The 24319-nt window shown below is 40.2% G+C and overlaps 1 protein-coding gene across 1 annotated transcript; it reads left to right on the forward strand.

Moving 5' to 3' along the window:
- Positions 1 to 13: 13 nt before the first annotated feature.
- CFAP57 (cilia and flagella associated protein 57) lies at positions 14 to 22150 on the forward strand. The gene is given in 23 exon segments (XM_032695827.1): positions 14 to 184; positions 262 to 578; positions 1912 to 2198; positions 2366 to 2549; positions 3505 to 3657; positions 4287 to 4426; positions 5110 to 5275; positions 5663 to 5776; positions 6279 to 6491; positions 7128 to 7301; positions 8369 to 8530; positions 8979 to 9134; positions 11181 to 11274; positions 11938 to 12128; positions 13073 to 13246; positions 14340 to 14498; positions 14910 to 15053; positions 16194 to 16310; positions 17213 to 17347; positions 17431 to 17574; positions 20813 to 20939; positions 21258 to 21394; positions 21396 to 22150. Coding segments are annotated over 23 exon segments (3723 nt in total). The 5' UTR covers positions 14 to 30; the 3' UTR covers positions 21477 to 22150.
- The last annotated feature ends 2169 nt before the right edge of the window (positions 22151 to 24319 follow it).

Genomic DNA, 24319 nt, shown 5'->3' on the forward strand with positions numbered 1-24319 from the left:
CGGTCACCAGGGCGACGGGGCAGCGGGGCCATGGCGGCGGCCGTGCTGCCCGTGGCCGTGTTCGGCTGCCGGCCGCGGGTGGCCGGCGGCGTTTGCTTCCTGGAGGAGCAGGTGGTGCTGCACGCGGCCGGGGCGGGCTGCCTGCGGCTGCACCTCGAGCACAAGTGGCACAACTTCATCCCAGGTGGCACCGACCCCCGGTCCCCCCGGCCCCGGCCCCCCCGGCCCCGCAGCCCGCCCTGACCGCTCTCCTCCCCGCAGGCACCGAGAAGAGCCGGGGCGTGCAGGCGCTGGCCGTCAGCCCCAACCGGCGGTTCCTGGCGGTGTCGGAGGCGGCGGGGGAGCAGCCGGTGCTGGCGGTGTACGAGCTGTCTGCGGAGCGGGCGCGGCGCCGGAGGGCGCTGGCTACCGCCGAGCTGCCGGCGCGGCAGGCCGTGTCTCTCGCCTTCTCCCCCGACGGCCGGTACCTGGCGGCCGCCACGGCCATGCCCGAGGGGGTCCTCACCTGCTGGCTCTGGGAGAAGCATCAGCTGGAGGCGGCCGTCCGCCTGCTGGCCCCGGGCAGCGGCCCCTGCCAGGTAACGGCGCCACCTCCGCCCACTGCCGAAACCCAGCTCTGACAGCCCCTCTGCGGCTCGTTTTTAACACTTCGGTTCGCAGCTGACCGGTTCTTTGGGAGCGCATTGCACTTTTCGGAAAGGTGGATAAAAGGATCAAACTTGAGTTCAACAAGTCCCGGGGTGCCAGGTAGCACGTATGTTCATCCTTCAGGATATGTGCACAGTTCATTTTCCTGTGGCCACATGGCTTCTATCCAGGGCAAGAGGAGGAGAGGGCTCCACGTTGTCCCCATGGTAGATTTCATACAGTTTCTGTGACCTTTCTTGACATCTGCTGTTGGCCTCCCTCAGCAGTAGGACACTTGGCTAAATAAAGTCTTGTTTTGACCTATAATGGGCATTCTCATGTCTGTATGTGTTGTATCACATGAGATTCTCTTACATCACATCAGGTCTGTGTCATGGGGCCAGCACAGCTGGCCAGTGTGTGTGCAATGTGTCCCTTTCGTCCCTGCAGAAACTCTTACTAAATATTTTGACTGTGCTCAGTAACGCACTTCTTGAAAGCTCTGGGCATGCTCCTGCACCTTTTCCTTCCTGCAGTCTTCTATGTGCAGATCAGAGGAGAAGAGTGGCTAGGAGCAGGCTGATGGCACTCAAATGAACCCTGCAACCTGCTTTGGGTGCCCTTTTTTTAGAATCTTTCTTGTAGGGAGGTAAGATGCTTCCAGTACATGGAGTTCAGCTACAAACAGAGGTTGGATGAACTGCTGATTTCATGAGCTCAACTTCTAAAGAGGGGAAAGGGCTGTAAAGACTCCCACTGTCTAAAGTCCTATTAAGTTTCATTCAGCTACATCCTGCTCCTTTGTACCACTCATAAAAAATGAGTTCTAACCACCCCTGCTATCCTTCATGTTGGGTATTGAGATGGCTATTCCATCATTTTCACAAATAAACACCAAATTATATGGATTCATATGCATAATGTTTACTTGAAGTACAGAAGTTATTCCTGGCCTTTAAGAACAAATGGTCACACTTTTCAGGAAGCTTGCTACTGGAAAAACTTGCTAATCAGCAATAAAGAGGTATTTTGGCCTTACTTTTGTAATTTAATTTTGAAGGGCAGAGACAACTTGCTTGATACACAGTTTTGAAAGGGGGAAAACTGCAATATATAGTTATGATAGTTAGTTGTTAGTCTCTTCTGTATTCATGTATGTTTCTATGAACTGTCTTCCCTTCTTTGTTTTCCTTTATCTGGTATTGAAAGTCTTCAGAACAGGTATAATATTTGCTTGTTTGTGAACATAGTTGTAAAAAATCCTTTCTCTCTGTTGTTCCATAGGTTAGCTTTAGTCCTCAAGACAGCACCCAGCTTTGTATCACTGGAAATGGCTTTTTTAAACTTTTTAAGTACAGTGAAGGAAATTTGAAGCAGATGAATTTACAAAAGGGAGAGCCAGAAAACTACTTGTGCCATGCCTGGCTGTCTGAGGAGAAAGTTGTATGTGGCACTGACACAGGCAAACTTAGCGTGTTTGAAACTGGAGAGCTGCACTGGGAGACAAATTTAGAGTACAGAAAACCACCCAGGGAACTAGAAGAAGATATAACAACCAAAGAATATGAGAGGTAAATCCATTAAATATTATTACTGATAGTTTCATGCTTGTGCATGCAGATTAGTTGCAGGCCACTGACTGATTTCCTTCTTGTCCAGCTTATGATTTTGATTGCTGCCGATTAAAATTTTTTTATTTGTCTTTATTCTTAAGTCTTTATGCATTTCCTGCTTGCAGCTCTCTTGATGTTTCTTGTGGACTGGCCTCTGAAGATATTGGTACACAACATAATTCTTTGCCTCAAATATCTGCAGTTGCAGCGTATTCCAAAGGCTTTGCATGTTCACCTAGCCCAGGAGTTGTTCTTCTGTTCGAGAAGACCAAGGGAGAGGAAGCCTATGAGGAGAGTCAAGAAATCTGGGTAAGGAGAAAAAAAGCTTTTCTAAGCAATTATGCAGGAGAGGCCTGTTTAGATGACTGTGGGTGCTTCTGATTCAGCTATTAATAATAATTTTTAGCACATTCTAAATTGCATTGTAAGCATTAGCTAACTGTGCTGGTGATGTTGAAAGGAAGAGAGTTGCCAAAGGTCACACTGCAAGTCAGTGGCTGATGTCCAGGTAATTCTGCATGTTCCCTTCCCACGTGTAAAATGCACTTTGAGGCTGCTGAATTTCAGGGAACCTTTAAGAAACTTTTGTTTGCAGAGACTTTTGGAGCTAAGAAGTAGTTTACATCAGTTTTGAAGAACTTGGCTGCTTGGTGTTTTCCCAAGGAGAAGCTTTTCTCCCCTCAGATATTTATTAGAACTGTCATGAGACTTGTGCACTCTTAAATAATCCAGTAAGGTTTCTGTTCTAACTGTTCTATAGTGTATGCCTTGACTTTCTGCAGTCTCTGCCTGAGAACACTTAGCTCTAATGACCTGGTCAAGATTTCATACTCTGGTCCTAAAAGGTCAGATCTTTCCTATGCTTGAGGCCCTGTAATAAGTGTTATCAACCTGAATGATACACTATGAAGAACTGTTATTCTGAGATCACAATTTTTAGGCAATTTTCATTCTGGCACTTATTAGGTTTTTTCTTGATGTTTTTCTGTCATCATTTTCAGTCTTGTTTAATGCAGTACTTTAGATTACTGCTGAAATGTCTTCTGATACTTTGTTTCAGCTGTAATGCTAGAGATACAGTTGTCCTCTTGTCCTCTATTCCCTGCCTTACAGTAGTTACATACTATTAAATATCAAAGTTGTCTTGCTGCTATTGTGTATATCCTTATTAAAGTAACATTTCAGAAATGTTTGTGTGTGTGTGCATGCCTACTACCAAAACATGGAAACCTGGCATATCCCATGGGATGCATTTTTTGTGCAGCTTCCTCAGGACCAGTTCAGAACTGAGCCAAAAAAGTCAGACAGACAGGACATTACATGTATATGCTTCAGCCCCTCTGAGGAAACAATGGTCATTAGCACAAATAAAAATCAGCTATACATGTTTCCTATGGTCTCCACCAAACTTATAAGGGTAAGTACAATCCTATCACATTCCACAGCCATCGTGTCCAGTAAGGGGTGTTTGTAATGTCACAGGCTATTCAGTGTTGTTTTCTGTGATGCATTCTCATAAAATCCTTCAAATAGCATCTGAACCCTTGATTTTTTTTAAAGTATCTACAGGGCCAGGAGGTATTGACTGAATTCTTGCAGTGTTATAACCCACCCCATAAGGGGAGGGTAACACATGTTCTTGTTAATAGATCCCTTGGGGCAGATTAGAGTGAAATAACACTGATGATTGGTGTTTGTAAATATATATATGTAGGGTTTATTTTAAAACAATTTGATTTCAAAGGAATCCAGCTATGTAGCCATTTCGGTTGTTATCATCTATAGTAATATAGCAATATAAAAGCATAAAAATAACACTTCGGAAAATGTATAAGGAAAAGAAAGAGAAAGAAAGGATAAAAGTTGAAAGATATATGATCACCACACATTGGATCCAGGAATGAAACTGTTATGTTCAGAGCAGTGCAGTTAAAGCATTAAGTGGTTTGCTCATTCTGCTACTGTGTACAAAGACCCATGAGAGATTTCTTGTCTGAGTTACTGCCTGCAATGAAATATTTGTGATTTTTTAATATTCCTTCTCAGGAGAAGACATCTTATTTTGCATATCTGCATTTCCCATTGCATTCTGATTCAATCACTGGTCTGGACATGTGTATCTGGAAACCCATTCTTGCTACTTGTTCCCTGGATAGATCTGTCCGCATCTGGAATTACAAGACGAAGTAAAGCGTTATTTATCTTTGTTATTACCTCTTGCTTTTTTGTATATTGTATTTAGCAGGCAATCTCATATGAATGAGAGTGTTGTTCTGGTAAAATTCTTGTGTGGTGTGGGACGTAAATGGTCTTACTGGCATGATTTGTGGAGTATGAATAAGCAGTGCCTTTAAAATCAGTGCCAAAAGAATCCAAAGCCTTTTCTATTAAGCTGTTTTTTATGTCAGACTTCTCATGTTTTGGGAAAAAAATATCTTCATGAAAGTTTCGTTCAGCTTTGTCTTTAGATACTGTTGTCCCATCTCCTGCTTCTTAGCCATAGTTCTCAAGCATAATGACTCCAGCTTTTAAGGTTCTGTGGAAGGAGAGGGGGAAGAAACCAAATCTCAAGAGATGTTTGTGTAGCTTTGCAATCAGCAATTCATTTACCTTCTTCACTATATTCCAGTATACAAGGATTTGCTCTTGCACCTTCCACACCTAATCTGTCAACCAGAAAGTCAAATTTGCCTTTGTTTCCTGTAACATCTGTGTGACTATTACTTAACTGAATAACAACACGTTTCCTCAAGGACAAGGCAGAGTTAGATTATAGCTGCAGGTGTCCTTCCAGGGCCAGATAATGTCCTGTCAACCATGCATAGGGAGTTTGTAGGATTCCATACTGCACAATGGTTTTCTCTTTCAGCACTTTGGAGCTGTGTAAGGAGTATCAGGAGGAAGCATACACAGTATCACTTCATCCCACTGGCCTTTTCTGTTTGGTTGGGTTTTCTGACAAACTACGATTTATAAGTCTGCTGTATGAGGACATGCATGTTTTCAAGGAATTTGCTGTGAGAAAGTGTAGAGAGGTAAGGAATGATGCAAAAATGAAATTGGGGAGTTATAGGGAGCAGAGTGGTGAGGAACATGACAGAATATAGAAACTTCTCCAATACATCCTAGTAGGATTTAGGATATCAAAGCATAGAGAAATGGATTCTGACTATTGGAAAACAAGCCCCAAGGCTGATGCGTAACTGTTGACCTGTGAAGCAGCAGAAGGGGTAATTTGCTCAGAAATACTCAAGGACAGCATTTTCCAGGGGAAAGCATCAATTAAGAAAGCAGTAAGAGGCTAATTATGAAGTTTTCTTTTTGCGTAACAGTTTGATATTAGATAACATCATTTAAATTCAGTGCATGAATGTCTTTATCCACTCCATCTACAGTAATGGGTGGTTGTGTTCTTTTTGTAGTGCTCATTCAGTAATGGAGGCCATCTTTTTGCTGCAGTTAATGGAAATGTGATTCAAATTTATTCCAGCATCACCTTTGACAATGTTAGTAATCTGAAAGGACATAGTGGGAAGGTTAGTAAACAAATCCTATACAATACAACACATTAATGTATTAACTAGTTGATAAGATGTATTTTGAAGGGGTAAAGTACAATTTTGGATCTGAAAGGGCCCCAAAAATTGAATATAGAAATACAAAACTCAGTTTTCTTTGGTCAGTAGGCAAAGTGTGCATGAACTAGATACATCTAAAAAGTCTGTCCTTAAATTGATGGTGAATGATTGGCAGGGAGCAAAACCAGGAAAAAATCCCAGTAATAAATTATAAAAATAAAATGTACTACTCAGTATTGAAATGAACTTCTTCCTGACAGTGTGTTCATAAAGTAGTCTTTACTTATCTTGTGGGGGTTTTTAATGCTAAAATAGAATTGGCTGAGAAACATCTAGGGGTTTTTAAGTAAGACTTTGATGTATGATTCCAAAGTTGTCATGGATGTACCAGTAAAATGACTCCGTGCTGTATGTCTGTAACCTACACATCAGGCTCCTTGGTGTGTTTTGCCTTTGCCAGATACATGCAATTAAATGGAGTGCAGATGATGCTAAATTTGTCTCCTGTGACACACATGGTGCTGTGTTTGAGTGGAACTTGATGACAGGTAAAAGGGAGTCAGAGTGTGTGCTCAAGACCTGCATCTACAGCAGCATTTCCCTGTCTTCTGATGCCAAAATTATCTTTGCTGTTGGATCTGACCAAACTCTCAAAGAAATTTCAGAGTCTTCGGTGAGCAACGTGCACTCTGGGATTTTGCTAAATTCTCTGGGGAGGGTGCTAGTGCTTTGGTTTCCTTATCATCCCTTTGGTAAGTAGGAATTGGTCTGGTTTTGAGAGCTGTGATATTTACTGACACTTTTGTATTCTTGTGTCCTTTGCCATGAAACCTGAGATTTTTCTGTAGTTTTGTGGGTTTTTTAATTTTACTTGGATTTACTTCTAATCCAGCTAACAAACTTAACTAGGCAATATTGCATCAACTGCTTTGCTGAAATACAAGTGTATCACATCTACTCCTGTAGGGTACATGCATTTTTTTCCCAGAAAAGTGGTAACTTTTGTGTGATCTTTCAGATCATACATTCACATGAAACTTGGATTGAAATTTTAATACTGCATGTCTATAATAAATATAGCAATTTTATATCTAAATATTTCTCTTATCTCTAAAATACATTTTAAAAATCTGTAGAGCTTAATACTAATTACTGTTCATGGCTTTACTCCCATAGGCATGTAAATTCTTTTAACTGCATTATTTGCTGCAGGCAGAGGTGTGACAATTGGTCATGCAATAGGTAATCAAACACTTAATGTATTCTGAGGGGTTTGTGTGGTGGTTTGTGTTGTTGGGGTTTTTTTTAGATCCAGCATGAAGTGCCTGCCTATGGCGTTGTTTATACTGCTGTAGCTGTTTCCCATTCCGGGCACATGATATATGTTGGTACCTCCCTGGGGACAATCCGAGCTATGAAGTACCCACTCACCCTGAAGAGGGATTTCCACGAGTATCAGGCCCATGCAGGTGCTGTTACAAAGGTAACATAAAGTACTTTCTTTTCCCTGTGATATCAGGAAGATAATTTTGTCATAGAATCGTTTAGGTTGGAAAAGATCTGTAAAATCATCGAGTCCAACCATTGCCACAGCACTGCCAAGTCCACTCTAAACCGTGTCCCTAAATGCCACGTCTACATGCCTCTTAAACACCTCCAGAGATGGTGACTCCATCATTCCCCTGGCCATCCTGCTTCAATGCTTGACAACCATTTTGGTGAAGATTTATTCCCTAATATCCAGTCTGAACCTCCTCTGGTGCAACTTGAGGCCATTTCCTCATGTCCTATCACTTGTTACTTGGGAGAAGACGCCAATCCCCACCAGCTCCCTCAGTATGCTTTGGTAGATCCCCATCCTCCAGGAGACCACACGTTCTGTCTTGTTAAAACTGGTCACAATTTTGGCATTTTAAGTATCACTGTCAACTACAACACCTTGAGTTATAGTTGCACAGTCCAACACTGGAATATGAACTTCAGTTATTGGAACTCTACTTTCACCTCACTGATGAGCTGTATCAGCTCCCAGGTACTTTATGCCAGCTCCCAGGTACTTTATGCCAGGCCGTGCAGCCACAGGAGGTCTGGAGGAGGTGACAGCAGTTATTACCAGATAGTTCTAGAGCTTAGTTACAGTTTCAAAAGGAAATATTTAGCCATCTGTTGCTCAAGTAACTTCTCAAAGAAAAACACCAGAGACCTTCAGAATTGTCACATAAATTGCTTGTCTGTTCTATAATTGTCTAGAAGGCCTTTCCTGTTCCAGTTTTTTTTAAATCTTCCTACGGCTTTGAGAGCAGAAGCATATCCAGTGTCTACACATGTTCTTTTCTTTCCCTTCCCCTGTTGTTTCAACCAGGGTGGAATAGGAGTAAAGGACATAATCAAAATGTTGGTAGTGGGGCTATGTTATTATTTCCACCATTGACTTTCTACGGTAGAAATTAAGGGAGTATGTGGGTTGGGAGAAAAATCTGGTTTAAAATAATACTGTGTCTCCATTCTTCCTTGTCTCTTCTATATATTTTGTTGTCTCTTCCTTCTAAGATGTCAGTAACAAGTGATGACCAGTTTCTACTGACTGCTTCAGAGGATGGCTGTATATTTATCTGGAAAGTGCATGATAAAGAAGGTGGGGCGCTGAAAGGGGCAGCAGAAGCTGGGTATGCTGAAGAAGTGCTGATCATGAAATCAGATATAGATGAGAAGGTAGGAGGAGCAACTTGTGAACCTAAACCACAGAATTCACAGTGTACAGCTTATGAATTACATTTGCATGATGTTTTTGACTAGCTGTTCCTATATGGCTTGTATGGCTTTCATCCTAAAAAGAGGTTACAGCAAGTAGTTGCAGCTGCTTGTCAATCTGCAAACAGCACTGTACAAACAGGGAGTGTGGAGAAAGGTTTAGACTTTTCTCTAACGCTTTCACCAATCTCTTGAAAACACTTTTAATGGAGTAGAGAAGCCATAAGATGGGTTTCTATAAACCATCTTGTAAGATAACAAAAGAGTCTTACTTCTAGAACTTCTGAAGATTCTCTGTAAAGGCTGTCATTCATAAATATGTGCACGTACATAAAACATCCTTAATAAGCTGTTGCTAATGGCAAATATTCTCTCTGTTAAAATTGTCTTCTTATCCATGTCCTAACAGAGTCAGGCAATACTAGACCTGCAGATTTGTGTGAAAGATCTACAGACAGAAAGTGATTATGAGCTACGTCTCAAGGACCTGTACTGTACTGGAAAAATAAAGGCATTGGAAGAGAACTTCACTCAGGAAATAGACTCCCTTAAAGCCCAACACCAGGTATGATTCATATTGCAGAACCAAATACAAAGAAATCTTTCACTGAAGAGTTGAATTCAAGCTTGTATGAAATATATATGAATGCCATAAAGCATCTGAAAAATGAATCATTCCTTTCCAGTGAAGATGTTCTTGATATTTGTAACACACGAAGCTACCTTTAAATCAAATATATTATAGGAACAAGGGGATGCAAGAGTTCTCCTAGGTAACCTGTAATACCTTCACATAAAAACAGCACATAAAATGCTGCCTGAGACCAAGGATCAATAGTAGAAATGGTATCATGCCCTAAAAGCTCCTTCACTTACAAGGTTGCAGCTGCTGCAAGATCTAGCAGTTATTCTTCTCAATGATGCCTTCTTTGTTCTGTCTGCTTAGATTTTTAAGAACATCTGCTGAGGTGTCTTTTATGTTTTTTGAAAATGAAAGTAAAAATATATTCCCTGGATTTCTTCTGTTCATGTGCTTATTGATTTCTCTTGTGGTGAAGCAGGACATCCCTGCAAAGGCAAAGGCTATTATAATTCCTCACAGTGTCTTATTTATCTGTGTCTGGTAATTCTATTCTGTCCATCTGGATTTCTGACCTGTAATTTGCTATACTTCTGGACTTTTTTTTAGACTTAGAAGGCAAGTGACCTGGTAGCAATTTCTCTGACAGTAAGAGAGCTTGAAGTAAGAGATTACATATCACCTGATTCAATTCTGTCAACCTCATGTTCTTTTTGAGCCTTTGGGTGAATAATGTCCTGTTCTGGTGATTTGTTACTGCATAATTTGTTGAGTTGTACATAGTCCCTTCAAGCAGTGTTTCCACATAATCCACATAAAGGATTCCAGTGTGAAAGCCTGCCAAGTTCCTTGCTAGTTTTAGTATTTTACAGGCTTGTAATTTTCAAGCACTCCTTTTATACCTTTCGTGTCTTTTGGCCCTACAAATGTTCTAGGAGGATTTTTATTTTTATTTTTTTGAGGAAGTTTAATTATTCATTTTAATGTTTTCTTCAAGTAGTTCTTCAGACTCTTTGGCTTGTCTCATTGTGGTTTTTTTTCATTCAAATAACCTGAGTTCTAACCTTTCTATTTTTCCTCTTTTTGTACAACTTGACCTTGTACAAGAAGCCATTTCAATTCTGCTGGGTTTTTTCTGCAGTTCTTCAGGTCTTTTGATAAGTAGTGCTTGGCTATAGAGTTATAATAATCTCAGCTACACTAAAAATTCTTTAGACTTGCTGATTATAGGCTTGCAAAAACCTTTGAAGGTGAATAGAAGTTCTCTAGGCAGGCAAGTTGTACTTGTCCAAGTGTCAGTATGTGTTAAGATTGAACTCAATGACGTCTTTGGACAGGCTTGGGACTAACCTTTCTAGCTGTTGTATCCATCAGGCAAATAGAATATTTCTGCTTATGCAAGACCCATGCAGTTATTATGAGAAGAAAGTGAAAAAATTGTTCCTATAGTACAATTCTGAGCTTTTCTGGGAAATTTCTCACCTATTTTCTTGCTCCAGTTCTTTGTGCTTTTTTAGAAGATTAAGTCATTTGTAGTGGTAGTCAGACATTCCAAGCAAATGGCAATCAGAACTGGCTCTTGCTTAGGTTTATGTCAGACTGTGCAAATGTCAGTGTTTTAGGACCTCGGGGTTGCTTCAAGTGAGACAGGAAGCAGCTTGAACTTTAATATCTGGACAACAATTTATGGAACTGCAAATTCTGCTCAAGCAGGAACACATAAATGAGTAGAGGCTTTTGTAGCTCACAAACTTCTCTTGTTAGATTAGGATTTTACAGTACATATATTATATTATACCCATTTGCTACATCCCCTTAGTTTTCCATAATTTTGTAATTTGTCATAACAAACTGATCTCTGGTAAAACTTGCATTAGTGACACATGGCACCTGAATTTTGGTGAGAGACTTCAAAACACAGTTCTGTTGTTGTGTATGTATTCCCCACCATGGGGCAAGAGCACAAACAATTTGGACATTGCTTCGTCTAGTTTCAAATTAAAATGTATTTTTCTTGTTTTTTCCCCCCAGATTTTACAGGCAGAGAAAGAAAAACAGGAGCTACAATACGAGTGTCAACTGTCTGAGCTGGTGAAAAAACAGGCCAGGGAGGTGCAACAGCTAGGTTAGACTATAACAAGTGTTTGCAATTAGAAACTGGAGGAAATGCTTTGGATTGATAGCAAGTTATGCAAGGATGGATTACTAGAGTAGAAGTACAAGGAAAAACGCACATATGTCATATAGGTATTGCACACCAAATGTTTGCCTAAACTGCATCACACACATGCCCATGATGAGAACATGCTCATGGGCCCTGTGTCTTAGAGGTTTGCTAATTTCTTCATTTATTTTATAGCTCACTGTGCAAAACCAGTGAAGTTATACAGTTCAGCAAGGGGACTAATGTACGGTGTACACAACATGGAAATACCCGGACTCCAGATTCGTAATCGAGATGAAAATACTGCAAATTAGTCCCAAAGAGCAAGTCCATCCATAAATGAGTCCATTGCCCACTCATACTTTGTGACAGTTGAGCTTACACAGCTCTGCCATGGTCGTCATCTCAAGGGAATGCCTGAATTAGTTGTCAGTTTTGTATGGCCACAGAGCCATACAGCCCCTGTATATCTGATGAAGAAAGTGATGAAGTGCTTCTACTGTAATTTATTGCAACCAGCTGCCAAAAAGCGAGTAGAGAATAAGACAGTGCTGCCTGCAGAAGGATAGGACTCACCTCTCGTTTCTGTTAGTTTTATCCATTCCACATGTTTCCTGTTAACAGAATCTGCAAGTAATAAGAAACTCTTAATGGAAAATGAGAGATATGAGGAGCTGCAAGTGAAATCCCAGAGGATGCAGGAGGCATATGAGAGACAATTGCACAGTTTGGAGGAGAGCAAAAGCATGGCTGTGAAGGAGCTGACAGAGCGTTACGAGGAAAAGCTTAAGCAGAAATCTGCTCTGCTGGAACAGGTAGGAACCTTGATTTGCAGTTTGATTTGTTGAACCAGTTTATCTTCAACTGTGATAAGATGTTCCCTAGGGCAGGAGAGGTTGGCATCCTCCCTGCAAATCCTAATCTGCCTGTAACCTTGGGAAAATATGTTGACAGGTAGAATAGTAATGAGGAAAACTCAGCTGAGTTACCAACTTTTCTGGACTCCATACCTTGAGTAACCTGCTAAGATTAATAACTTTGGGCATTCTTAGCTAAATCCAAGAATTCCTGTTTATTAATGTGGTTTAGTTGGTACATTTAATGTAATTGAAGAAAGAAAGGTTCAATCATGTTGTTCTAGTGAAGAAGTAACATTTTGAAAATGGTGAATTACATTCCCGAGCCCTTGAGGTTCCTACCTGCAGAATTTAGGGAACAGAGATAAATACCCTGAGTACTTCAAAAACTCTTGCACACTGAGGTCAAACTCTTGGCTTGAGAAAAAGGCAGCCAGATAACTGAGTCAGTAAATCCTATCAACATTACTGTTTGCAGCCCTGTGTTGCAATACCCGTTTGAAAAGAATGTGGGAAGAGAAGCATACAGAGACTGAGGCAAACCTGAGCGGTTATTGATTCTAATGCATCAGAAACAGCAATTTTAAAAGATCTTCTCAAGTGTCACTTTTTTGTGATTTCTGCAGCCAGAACAAGTTTGCTGATTAGTATTTGGGCCAGGTTCCTACCTTGAAGCATTCAAGTCTTAGGAATAATTAAAAAGAAAAAAAAAAAAAGAATTTTTAATGTGTATGTTATCAGTTTTTGAAGTTACTTTAATCCCCTAAGAAGTAACCTTAAATGATATTGCTGCCATTGAAGAGGCCACTAAATATAGATCCTCCCAGGAGAAACAGTTACAAACAACCTTTTTTTCGTCTCTTACTGTTGTCTTCTCTAATGCTTGCTTTCCTTAACTGCAGACAAAGGAGAATATGAGGAGGCAGATTCAAGCACATGAAGAAATGGAGAAACAAATTTATGAAGATGGAGACAAAGAAATCTCAGAGATCAAAAACAAGTATGAGAAACAGCTCAGCGAAGAGAAGGAGTCCAACACGCAACTAAAAGGAGAAATAGGAGTCATGAATAAAAGGGTATCTTTTATTCTGTGGTAGGATCAGACCTGCACATGGAGACCTGTAACTGAGGATTGAATGTGATTAATGGCATGTCAATTTAGTCCATTAATTTGATCTGTAAATATGTGGCATTTCATATGAGAACAGTAGCCCCTTCTTAGGTCAGTTTGAATGTTTTACAATATTTGGGCAGAGGAAGAAGCTGTGTGCTGATTATATTGCTGATATGATTAGAGATAGATGATAGAGGAGGTGTGTTTTTATTAGTACACTTTTTCTTATCTACATGGTTTTAAATTATAAATAATATTGTTCATCCTATGATGGGAAAGAAATGAACCTTTTAATTTTTCTAAGATCTGATACGTTACTTTGTTAGTAAAATACTTCTACTGCTTCATTTGATGCAATAAACACCATGTTTTGTATGCATCATCATTTTTTATTGGTTTTACCAGGATTTTTAGGGAGGCATAAAATCTTTTAGCTCTTTTATTGTCTGGGTATTGCATTTGCCTAAGGAAGTTAGAGGGACAATTTTTCTTTTTCATTGTCTTCAGTATCTATCTGGAGACAGAGAGGTTCTTTTCATACCCTCTAGTATCATGGTACTGTCTTTAGTTTCATTATCTTTGAGACACCAGGAATTTCTCCATGGTTTGTCCAGCATCATTTGCTGGTTCTTACTTTCTTGACTTTGCAGATCTTAGTACTGAGGCAGAGAATTTGAGGGTACCCAAGAGCTATGAACTAGGCACCCTTCCAGTCTACTTTTGACATCTTCAGAGATATATGACAAATGTTCACCTTAAAAGAATTTTCCATGGATTATGTGTTATTTGCAGCTGATGCTTGCCCTTCTTGCTTCTGGATGCAATTCCTTGCTTCCTTGTAGTGCAAGGGGTGTTCCATCAGAATATACACGTAACTGATGTGATGCTCCTTCATCATATCTTAGTTTGATATCCTTTATCCCACACTGAGTATAAGGTATCTTACAGAATAGGATGGCTAAGTTGTGCATAGCTTTTGGATCTTACAGAATAGGATGGCTAAGTTGTGCATAGCTTTTGGAGACTGCTGAGTTCTTACTTGTTTGCCTCTCTAGTTGAACAGCCTACAGAAAGAGCTCAAGGATCGAATTAGGGATATTGAGGAAATGAGACTGGAACAGCAGAAGCTGGAAAATGTCATTAGAGCACTGGAGAAGGACATCTTGGCACTGAAGACAGAGATTAAAGAGAGAAGTGACACTATCCTAGACAAGGTGAGAAACTGGACAACTGGCTGAGATCAAAATCACCTCCCTTAATTTAATACAGATATTTATTTTAATAGTATTTGCTGTGATAATATCCCATGACTGGAAACTCAGTTTTAACTTAAAGAATTTGCCATCTCCAGTTTGGGATTTTAGTTTTTAGTTGACATTCTAAGCTTTCCTTGAGGGGCTGAAGTTCAGGATGTTGGCTTTCTCATCCCCTGTTCTGGGATCTGTAGATGGCTCTGCATTATTTGGCCCCTGCCCTCCCACTCAATCTGTAGATTTGCAACTGAAGTTCAGTCTTCCACTAGATCTGTGACTGCTGGGTTTGCTTCTTCTGTATTTATGCCTTGTCCTAAGGATCTTTTTGACAGTGCTGGGTCTGATTCAGATCTCTGCACCAATTTCTTCCAGGAGAAGCATATATATGACCTAAAAATGAAAAATCAGGAACTGCAAAATTTCAAGTTCGTACTGAGTTTCAAAATAGAGGAGTTTAAGAAGCAAATAGAGTCACGTGAAAATGATATTAAAACAATGAAGGAACAGATCCAGGAGGTGAGTAACACTCTTATTTGGCCCCTGCTTCTAAGCCCTTTGTCTGAATACAAAGGTGACCCAAAAAGTCTCATGAAAGATTCCACCCAGTTTGCTCCTTGGCTTCGTTCAAGGATACACAGCACTGATTCAATATCTTTGCAGCTGATAAAAATATTTGCACAAAACAGCTGCTATTTAGTTTTCTATCACGTGCTACCAGTGATCAACGTGGTTATTTCCTGTTACACTATTTAATTCTAGATTTTGCTTAAAAATAGATCTTATCCATATGTGGTTGCCCTCCATGTGCCCTATAGGGTTTGCAAGACAATGCTTTTACTGATCTGGGGAAGAGAGAGTGAACTTCTTCTCTCAGAGAAGTTGCAGATTTGTGGAAACATAACTCTGCTTAGGGCTTAGGTACATGGACAAATTATATTCATCATACATGAGAAATTTGCATGTATTCATACTTAGCTTGCAGTAAATTCATTGAGGCAACTTATTTGTGATAAAAACTTACTATGATCTCTCCATAACTCATAGCCAAACTAGGACTATGGTGACATAGCTAATCAATGACATATAAGTTTTCATAAGTCTGTTTATTCAGAACAGCCTTTAAAATAAACTGAAAACTAGTGAACAGGTTGTATGTACTTCAGACTAGCATGATGAAATCCCTGTTGTCTCTTCTGTTCACCATGTTATGCCAGTTAAATGCTGTAGTACCCTTATTAATTTCTTCTTGAGTGTTCTATGTATGTACCCACAGCTTTTCAATTAATTTGCTTCTTTTCAGTATCAGGTCCTACTCATTGTTGCCCTTAATCTTTCCAGTATTGACTGTTCATTTCTGTCTCATCCATTTTTATTCAGATGGAACAGTAAAGCTCCAGTTCAGCTCCAGGAAATGAAGGGGCATCACATAATTTAAATAAATGTAGCTCAAAAGGGAGCTGCACATTAAATTTTGTGCTTTCTGTGTATTCTGACAGAGGGCAGTGTTGTTCTAAAATTGACGGTTTTCGTGTTGTAATTCAACCTGAAGGGGGAGCTACTCCCTCAAGTCTGTATTTCCAGTCTGCGGCTTTCCTGTTTTGTGTTGTTTTTTCATGTCCCTCTTAGTCCTGATTTCCTCCTCCTGCTTCCTTTCAGATGGAGGAGGAGCTGGAAGGATTCCACAAGGAGAGCACGCAGTTGAAGCTGAACATCACACAACTGCAACAGAAACTAAAGGCGTCTTATCGCGAGATGGACAAAGAGAGGCAGAAGGTACGAGGTACAACCACTGTGCAGCTCCTACAGAACGACATTTGTGGGAACAGAACACTGGTGAAGCATTAATTTGAGCAAACAGGTACTTCAGGGGTACTGTGTCCAAGGACCAAGGGAGTCTGTGGTCACTGGGGACAAAGAAAACTTCCAAGCCTGCAGCCAGGTTAGAGAGTTGATATTAGAAAAACAATCCAGTTATTTAAGTGTCAAGACATATTCTCCTGGGTTTAACAGAAAAGTGAGGCAAATGCTTAACAAATTACCTGTTCCTGCCCAAGCTTGAAATCTGGGGACTCTTGGCCTAATCAGGAGCAGCATGTAGGATACCACCCAGGCATTTGTAGGATGAAATAAAGGGTCAGGTCTTTAATGGAGAAGTCAAGGACCCCTTGTTTGGCAGCAAGCACATCAGACATGAGGGAGGAAAAGGGACTGCTGGTGAAGGTGGAGGAGCTTGGCAGGCAGTGCCTGAGTGAGGAAGCAGGTCGAGGGACCAAGAGAGAATGAGAATGCAATCTTGATGTGAAATCAGCAAGCTGTGCAAGTCTCTGATAAGTGTTTTGACGCTAGCCTTCTCTTGATAACTGTTGGTGTGTTGTTTCTAAATAAGAATGTAGGGTCCATAATAAACCACTGGTTTTCAGATGACATCTCTAGATGCTGGCACTTAGATTGCCTAATGCAAGTATCTTATTATTGCTGCTAAAATCTACAACTGCTATTCAACACGTGGTGCTCACATCCCCAGTGGGTTTTGTGATTAATTTATTTTTTTAATAAATGAAGTGGAAGTAAAATATATGAGAGTTTTCACCAGTTTCCCTAGACTTTCTAGAAAATTGCCTGTGATAGAGTGTTCTGATGAACCAAGTAAAAATGTGACCACCTCATTCTTGCAGAAGCAAGATATGGAAACCGTCATCAAACGATTTAAAGCAGATCTTCACAACTGTGTGGGCTTCATTCAGGATTCCAGAAAAATGAAAGATGGTATCCGTGAACTCTACAGCAAGTATGTGCAGCAATCAGATGTGGTGAGTCAGGACCTTTGCCTTGTCCTTGCAGGTGGTTTTGTCTGGTTGTGTAATTACTGAGGCAAAATGCTGTGCCCTCTCAGGTGGAGGCTGAAGCAGTGGACACAGATTTGCAGAAGCAGTACATGAAACAGCAAGAGTATCATGAGAGGAGTTTGGCAGTTTTAAAAAAGAAGGTGATGAAGGATCAGGAAATGCACCAAGCTGCTTACATGCGCCTCATGCAGGTAATAAGCCTTTTCCTTGTGGCATGGAGGGGTAACAGAGGAAGTGGCTGCACAAAACACACCTTAGTAGCCTTACTGTTATGGTTTCTTAGGACTTTGAAACAGTTCTGGTTACCTTCCTTGCCAGAAATTCCTAAATTTTTCAAGTGCTTCCATTAAATATTCAGAACAAAAAGAGCATGATCTCTAAAGTCAGAAATTGCTGCTGGTTTGTGGATACTTTTGTTGATCTCCCACTCCCTAATGTAAAAGGAGATAGGGAACCTCCTCTACCTGGATATTTTTAAAGAAATTAATGTATTTATAATTGCCATCATAGTCAATTTGCCCCTGTCTGAGTGTCAGCCTGTACTTGGTATGTGGTAGTGTTTAGGAACTAATTTTGGAGGAAGAAAAGGAAAAAAACTTACTTTCCTTGGCCACATAGTCACATGCCTACTGATCTGAATGCAAAAGAACTTTCTGGTTTTCACATCCAGGTTTTTCAAGGAAATTCAGAAATACAAATACCTATTTGTACTAAGATCTCTTGCTCAGAACCCTTGTTCCTTACAGGGCAAGGTAAACTCGTGACTGCTGAGGTCAAAGATCCAATTTGTTTTCATCTGGAGTGAGAGGATCTAAAGCCCCACACCACACATCCTCGGAGGACAGCTTTTCTAGTTTCTTCTTACCATGATCTCCTTCTGCTCAGTCAGCATTTCCTTTTCCCCTCACTAGCCCTTTCATCACTGTTACTTTATTATGCTTCCTCAGGATCATTAGAATTCAGCCCCCTCCTTAGTCATCTGTTCTTTGCTGTTTATTCATAATTTGCTTCTTCAGGGCTAGACAGCAGTGATCTTCTTCCCTTCACTATTTTAATTTTTTTACCCCTCTGTGAGTTAGATGTATCCTTTGGCACAAAAGGAGATGGCTTCAGAAAATAACCTGAAGAATTTCCTTGCTGGAATAGGGTGACAGATGGTGTTCATAATGATAATACTTGATGTCTTGGATCAGTAAGCCTAACATGAAATGATGATTAAAACCAAATTAATAAAACATCTGGAAGATGAAGATATCAAAGATTTTAACCAGCCTGGTTTCTTCAAAGAAAAAGCAATTCTCTGAAGTCCAGTAGATTAATGAGGCTTTACAGCCAGGAGGAATTATCATGGTCTTCCAGTCCTTCACAGGGGGCTTTCAAGACTGGTTTAGACAAACTTCTGTCAGGACTTTCTTTGAAAAAGTAAATGACATCTTGACAATCTTCTAGCTCTGTATTTCTGTTGTTCCTCAGTCGCTCTTATATTTTCAGAGTTATGCATTCCTCTTTGAGTGATTATTCATAGGTACATTCCACTAGTGACTGCTGCAACAGATGATTAGAACTGTCAAGATAATTGTAATTATTCTTACCAATTGACAAGTTGCTTGTTGTACAACTATTAGTTTTCCCTCCAGCCTTCTGTATTTGTCACTTGGATACACAAGAGCAGAGGTACTGAATAATCCTGAAGTCATGCTGCTCAAACTGAAGCCCGTATAGGATGATCTTTACTCTATGTCCTACCTGTCTCTGACAGTCAGCATGTAGAGACTCCCTAGGCTGCAGATTGCATCCAGACATCCTATGCAGTTGGACCTGATGGCCTCATCCTCCATGCATTTGATCAGTTCCCTTTTCTGAAACAATTGGTTCTTTGCACAGCATCCTGTGACAGTGAGTTTTCCCATGAATATTTATTTTAATCCATTCTATGACCATTACATTGCAGTGCAGGCTTTCTGTCAGAATGCAAAGATTGAACTAAAAGCTAATCTCTCTGCAGAGAGGGCTTCTTCAGTGTCAACCAGCAGCCTTTTAGCACCCAGCAAACCAAAGTTATTGCTGCCAACCTGAACTCGAGTGCATCTATCTACAGATAGTTGCAGTAAGCTTTGTACCTTGTTACTAACCTCTTTCCAGTTGTGTGGTGCCAGTACTTTTATAAGTATGCTGTAAGGAACTGAATCATATGCCTTGCATAATCTTTTATGGCAACATAATTATCAACCAAAATCATAATTTAAAAAAAACCCAACAAAACAAACCCAAGATTTGAAGACATCTTTTTCATGGGAAAATTTCATTAATCCTTGTTCTTATCTCCTGTTGTTTTAGTGGGTTCCCTACAGCTTGAGACTGGTATTATGTGAGGTACCCAAAGCATGTCTTTTCACCATTTATCTTTTTTAAATATTGACACTTATGATGAAATTCCAGGGGTTGGAGTGGTGCTGTCTTGCAGACTTCTAAAAAACCAGCACAGGTGGCTGAAATAGTTGATATTCTTGGTTCAAGTATGATGGCAACTGTTTAATATTTGCCTTAGTTGTTAAGGTGATAAGGTATTTTACTGTCTTTGTAAGAGGCAAATATACAATTCTACTTCTCTCTCTTGAATTCAAAAAAGAAATATTTAGTTAATGGTGCTCCCGTTTCTGAATCATGAACAAGAGTTTTATCATCCTTCCCTAGTATTACCCCATACTGGTTTTGCTGAAGTCTTTGAATCTGTTGCAACAATAGATGAATTACATTTACTGGTACTTTCACAGCTCCTTCAGCAAAATGCTTCATGGTAGGCTACTAGAAAAATTGGAGTATTGAACTTTTATGGGCTGAAAACTGACTTAAAAAAGAACAAAAGACAAATACTTGGCTAACTTCTCATGTTAGCAGTACATATCTCAAGTTTCCATATACTTTATATATTCCTTAATAATTCAGAGGGGGTGTTGAAAAGTGATGTCTTCTCAGAACTGATGAAAAGGGCTTTGAATAACTGCAAGGAGATACAGATAATTTAAGTGAACAAATGCATACTGACAAATGAAAAGCAAAATAATACACACTGGAGGGAGAGATGGGAATTCTTCACATTAATTCTGAATTAATTGGATCAATCTAGGAAGAGCCCTGAGCTTCCCTGTGGAATTGGCAAGGAAGATGATACCTTGGAGTGCAGCTGCAGTGAGAAAAGCAAAGCAAATATTAGTTTATTGAGCTAATGTGCTTTGAATACTGTCATGTTTTGTGTCAAATCTACTGTGGCCTTATCTGAAATGTTGTGTGCTGTACTGATTGCCCTGTATCTTCTGCTGGTGATACTGATTCTGCACTGTCCACTGCCCCTCTCAATGACATGAAGATACATATTGCTCAGCCAGATGGTAGCTACGCTTTTCCTCATACAGCATAATGTGTTTGCAGGAAAATGTGAGTCTGATTAAGGAAATCAATGACTTGAGGCAAGAACTGAAGGTGGCCAACACCCAGGTGCATGACCTCCGGGCAGCACTGAGATTAAACAAGAAAAAGAAAGCAATTCAAGACACAGGTGAATAGTGCTTCTTGTGTTTTCCATATTACAGAAGCCCTTTTTGTCCTTGATGAGCAATTCTATTAGCTTGCCTGCCTGGTGATACCTGTTATATTGTAAATATAATTTGTATATATATATATATATATATATATATATTATAAATTGTATATTATATTATATATATTATAAATTGTATAAGCTGCTTAATACTGCAGAATCTTACTATTTAGATTGACTACTTCAGCCCTGAAAGATGCCTTCCCTTATTCATGCCAAAGAACTGTATGAGCAGGACCTTTACTGTGCTATGTCCTCTCTGATTTTATCTTCTAGCTCCCTCCAGTGAACTGCTGTCTGGCCCAGCTGTCCTGAGGTTGAATCCAGAGATGGAAAGTGAGAAAATCATAGAAATTCAGCAGCTAGAAATTCAATATCTGCGAGACCAAATCCAGGAGAAGGGGCAAGTCCTGAACTGTCCAAGTTCAGTCTCCTTTAGTCAGAAATCTTCCTGAGCTGAATCTGGAAAGAAGCTGCAAGACACAGCAACACTGACCCAGTTCAAGGATGCCTTACATAATTATATCCTCCTGGCAAGATTAGAAATGCAACAGCATAGATTAGACTTTCATGATCCTGTACTCTACCACTAGAAGCATTTGTGCAACGCTCACTGCTCTGAACACTTCTACTTTCCTGGAATCCGCCCTTTCCATGAGACTTAGGAGCCAAGAGAAAAAAATAAATCTGTGTTAGTGCAAGACTAATCTTTGTGCTTCATGCTAGGGCAGGTAGTCACCTTTCTCTTGAAAACTAATGTGTTCTAGTTGAGAAGAACTGGTCAAACTCTGTAAGCCTTTTCTGCTAGAATTCTAATTTGGTGTGGCTGTGCTGCAAAATTCAACATCAGCCTTTTGTTTTCCAGGAATGAATTGCCTGTGCCCATACAAAGGACTGCTGCTATTCCAAGCAGGTATCCAGTCACAGACTAACAATCAGTTACCTTGTGAGGGCAACCTTTGACTCAAGCACACCTGAGCTAGAGCCCTTGCTCAAGCCTCTGCCTCCTGCCTAGAGATTAGTTGCCTCATCTGCAGCAATAATTTCAGCAGGACAAAAAGACAGCCCAGTTTCAGACTGTGAAATCTGGAATAAAGTCCAAACATTATGTCATAACTCTCCTATAACTTTCATAAATTGATTTGTTTCCTTGTCTTTTTTCCACCATCCACAATCCCTTTAATTCAGTTTTTCAGTGAAATTCTCCTAATAAGTCACTCTGCAAAGTATCCATATACAGAAAAAGGCAGGGAGTCATTTCTTTAATAACGAGGGGTAAAACCCTAAATTTTTCATCTTTGGTTGTTGGTGCATGACACACTGTCTCACTGAGGAGTACTTCACATACATCAGAAGTTGAAGCTACTGACTGAGCATGGAACTGTATGGTGTTATAACAGCCAGTATGTTACTGTTTCTCTTCCTATCCTGAACTGTAGAAAAGTGACAAGTGCTCTCCACATACTCCTAATAATATTACACAGAAGATGGTGGTGCCAAGGCTGGGTAACAGGTAAGCTGCATTACCATTAGGGATACTGGACTAATTTCCAGGGTAACACCATGGCAAAATAGGTGGTTCCATGAGCTCCTATGACTTTGGAGACTCCAGCTGAGTGCTTTGTCCATGAACATGGAATTAAGTTTCTTTAGTCTTGTTTGGTTTTTTTTTTCCATTTTGCATCTTCAACCTGTATGAAGCATAGGTTTCACAGGAGCAAAAGGAAGAAGTTAAGATGGAATTGGTCTGTTAATGGGCTATCTTAACACTCTTTCTTCCTGCTCCCCTCCCCATATAATCATCTTGATACTTCCTGTACAGAAAGAGGATGTAATTAATGTAATTAGTAAATATTTTAGAAACTAGTTCCCTCTTAAATTTTCAGCACACACCCATTTTAATTTGCTAGGCTCCCATGTGGTGTAATTTTCCCCTCTCTCTGTCAGAATAAATTGAGTGGTAGAATCATAGAACGCACTGCTTTAATAGTAGTGGTTTAGAGAAATGGAATCAATCTTTCTGAAAAAGAAGAACCTTGTTCTAATATACAGGTGAAGAATTATTTTGAAATGGTGACTGATGTGCTTAATAATATGCCCCCGTGTCACCCTCATTAGAAAGATTTTAAAGGCAATACAAGGCCTGTCAGATGAGGCCTTAAGTAAGCACCTGCCAAACTAGGCTGAAAAGGATTTTGAACTTGATCTTAGTAGCTAAGAGGCAGCTAAAACATTGCTTGTATAGGGGAACATTAAAAGTCAGGCACAGCAGAGTGTTACAAGTGAGGTTTATCAAAGATCTGCTGGAAGCAAAGTAGCTGTACAAGCCCCTTCTATACTGGGAAAACCAGACAAACTCCCACACATATGGTGTATAAATGTAGAATAAGTTGTAACTGGATTATGGTTTTGTGTGCTAATGGTCTTCTAAATTCTCTCAGGATGCAAAGACACTTTCTGCTTTCATCCTCCCTTGATCTGCATTGTTCTGTTTCTCCTTTAAACGAGCTGGAAAGCATCTCATGCTCTTACAAGATACAGCCCATTCTTTTAAGTGAATATACTGTTGTCTTTAAATGTGAATAAGGTTTCCCCTTGGATGACTTCTTTGTTAACTGGGCCAACTAAAAGACCAGGTTTTTCTGAGTAAGGTCAATCTCATTGTTCAAGGGTGTTTGTATAACAAAACTCACCACATCTCCTTTGCTGTTTTAAGTTTAGGACAACCTCTGGATTGATGATATTTCACAAATTTCAAAAGATATCTCAGATTTTTCTCAGACAAATTCCTGAAGCTGTCACATTCCTTGGTTTCTATTTGATTAGCATATCCTAAGCTTCCCTGCTCATAGCCTGCTAAAAAAAATAGCATGTGACTTAATGTCTGAGCCTCCCTTTCCATTAACTGGACAAGAGCTGTTGTTCAGTCCCATTTTCTTCTTCCTGCATCTCCCAGATTTTCCAACTGCTCAGACTATCAGTAATAATCCCTTCTGCTATGATGAAGCCCAGCCATGAAGGAGGGGATATTCACTAAGCCTGGGAATCCCATTCCCCTTCTGACTTCTGCGTTCCTGCTGCTCCCTTTTTTATTCTTCGTCTCTTAAACGGATCCTTTTCTGTTTCCCTAATTCCTCTCAAAGTGGTTACCCTTTTCTTTCCACGGACTTACCAGGAAGTCAGCTCTTCTGCAGCACAGTAGGCTCTGCTGGTGCTGCTGTCTCCCAGCGAGGGGTTCTGCAGCTGCCTTGTCATGGGAAGATGACACCACAATGACATCTTGCCTGACTTAAGTGCCTGTCTGGACTAATGCCATGGAAAGATCCAGGTCTGATATG

This window comes from Chiroxiphia lanceolata, chromosome 9, assembly GCF_009829145.1.
Source record: "Chiroxiphia lanceolata isolate bChiLan1 chromosome 9, bChiLan1.pri, whole genome shotgun sequence".
Lineage (NCBI taxonomy): Eukaryota > Metazoa > Chordata > Aves > Passeriformes > Pipridae > Chiroxiphia > Chiroxiphia lanceolata.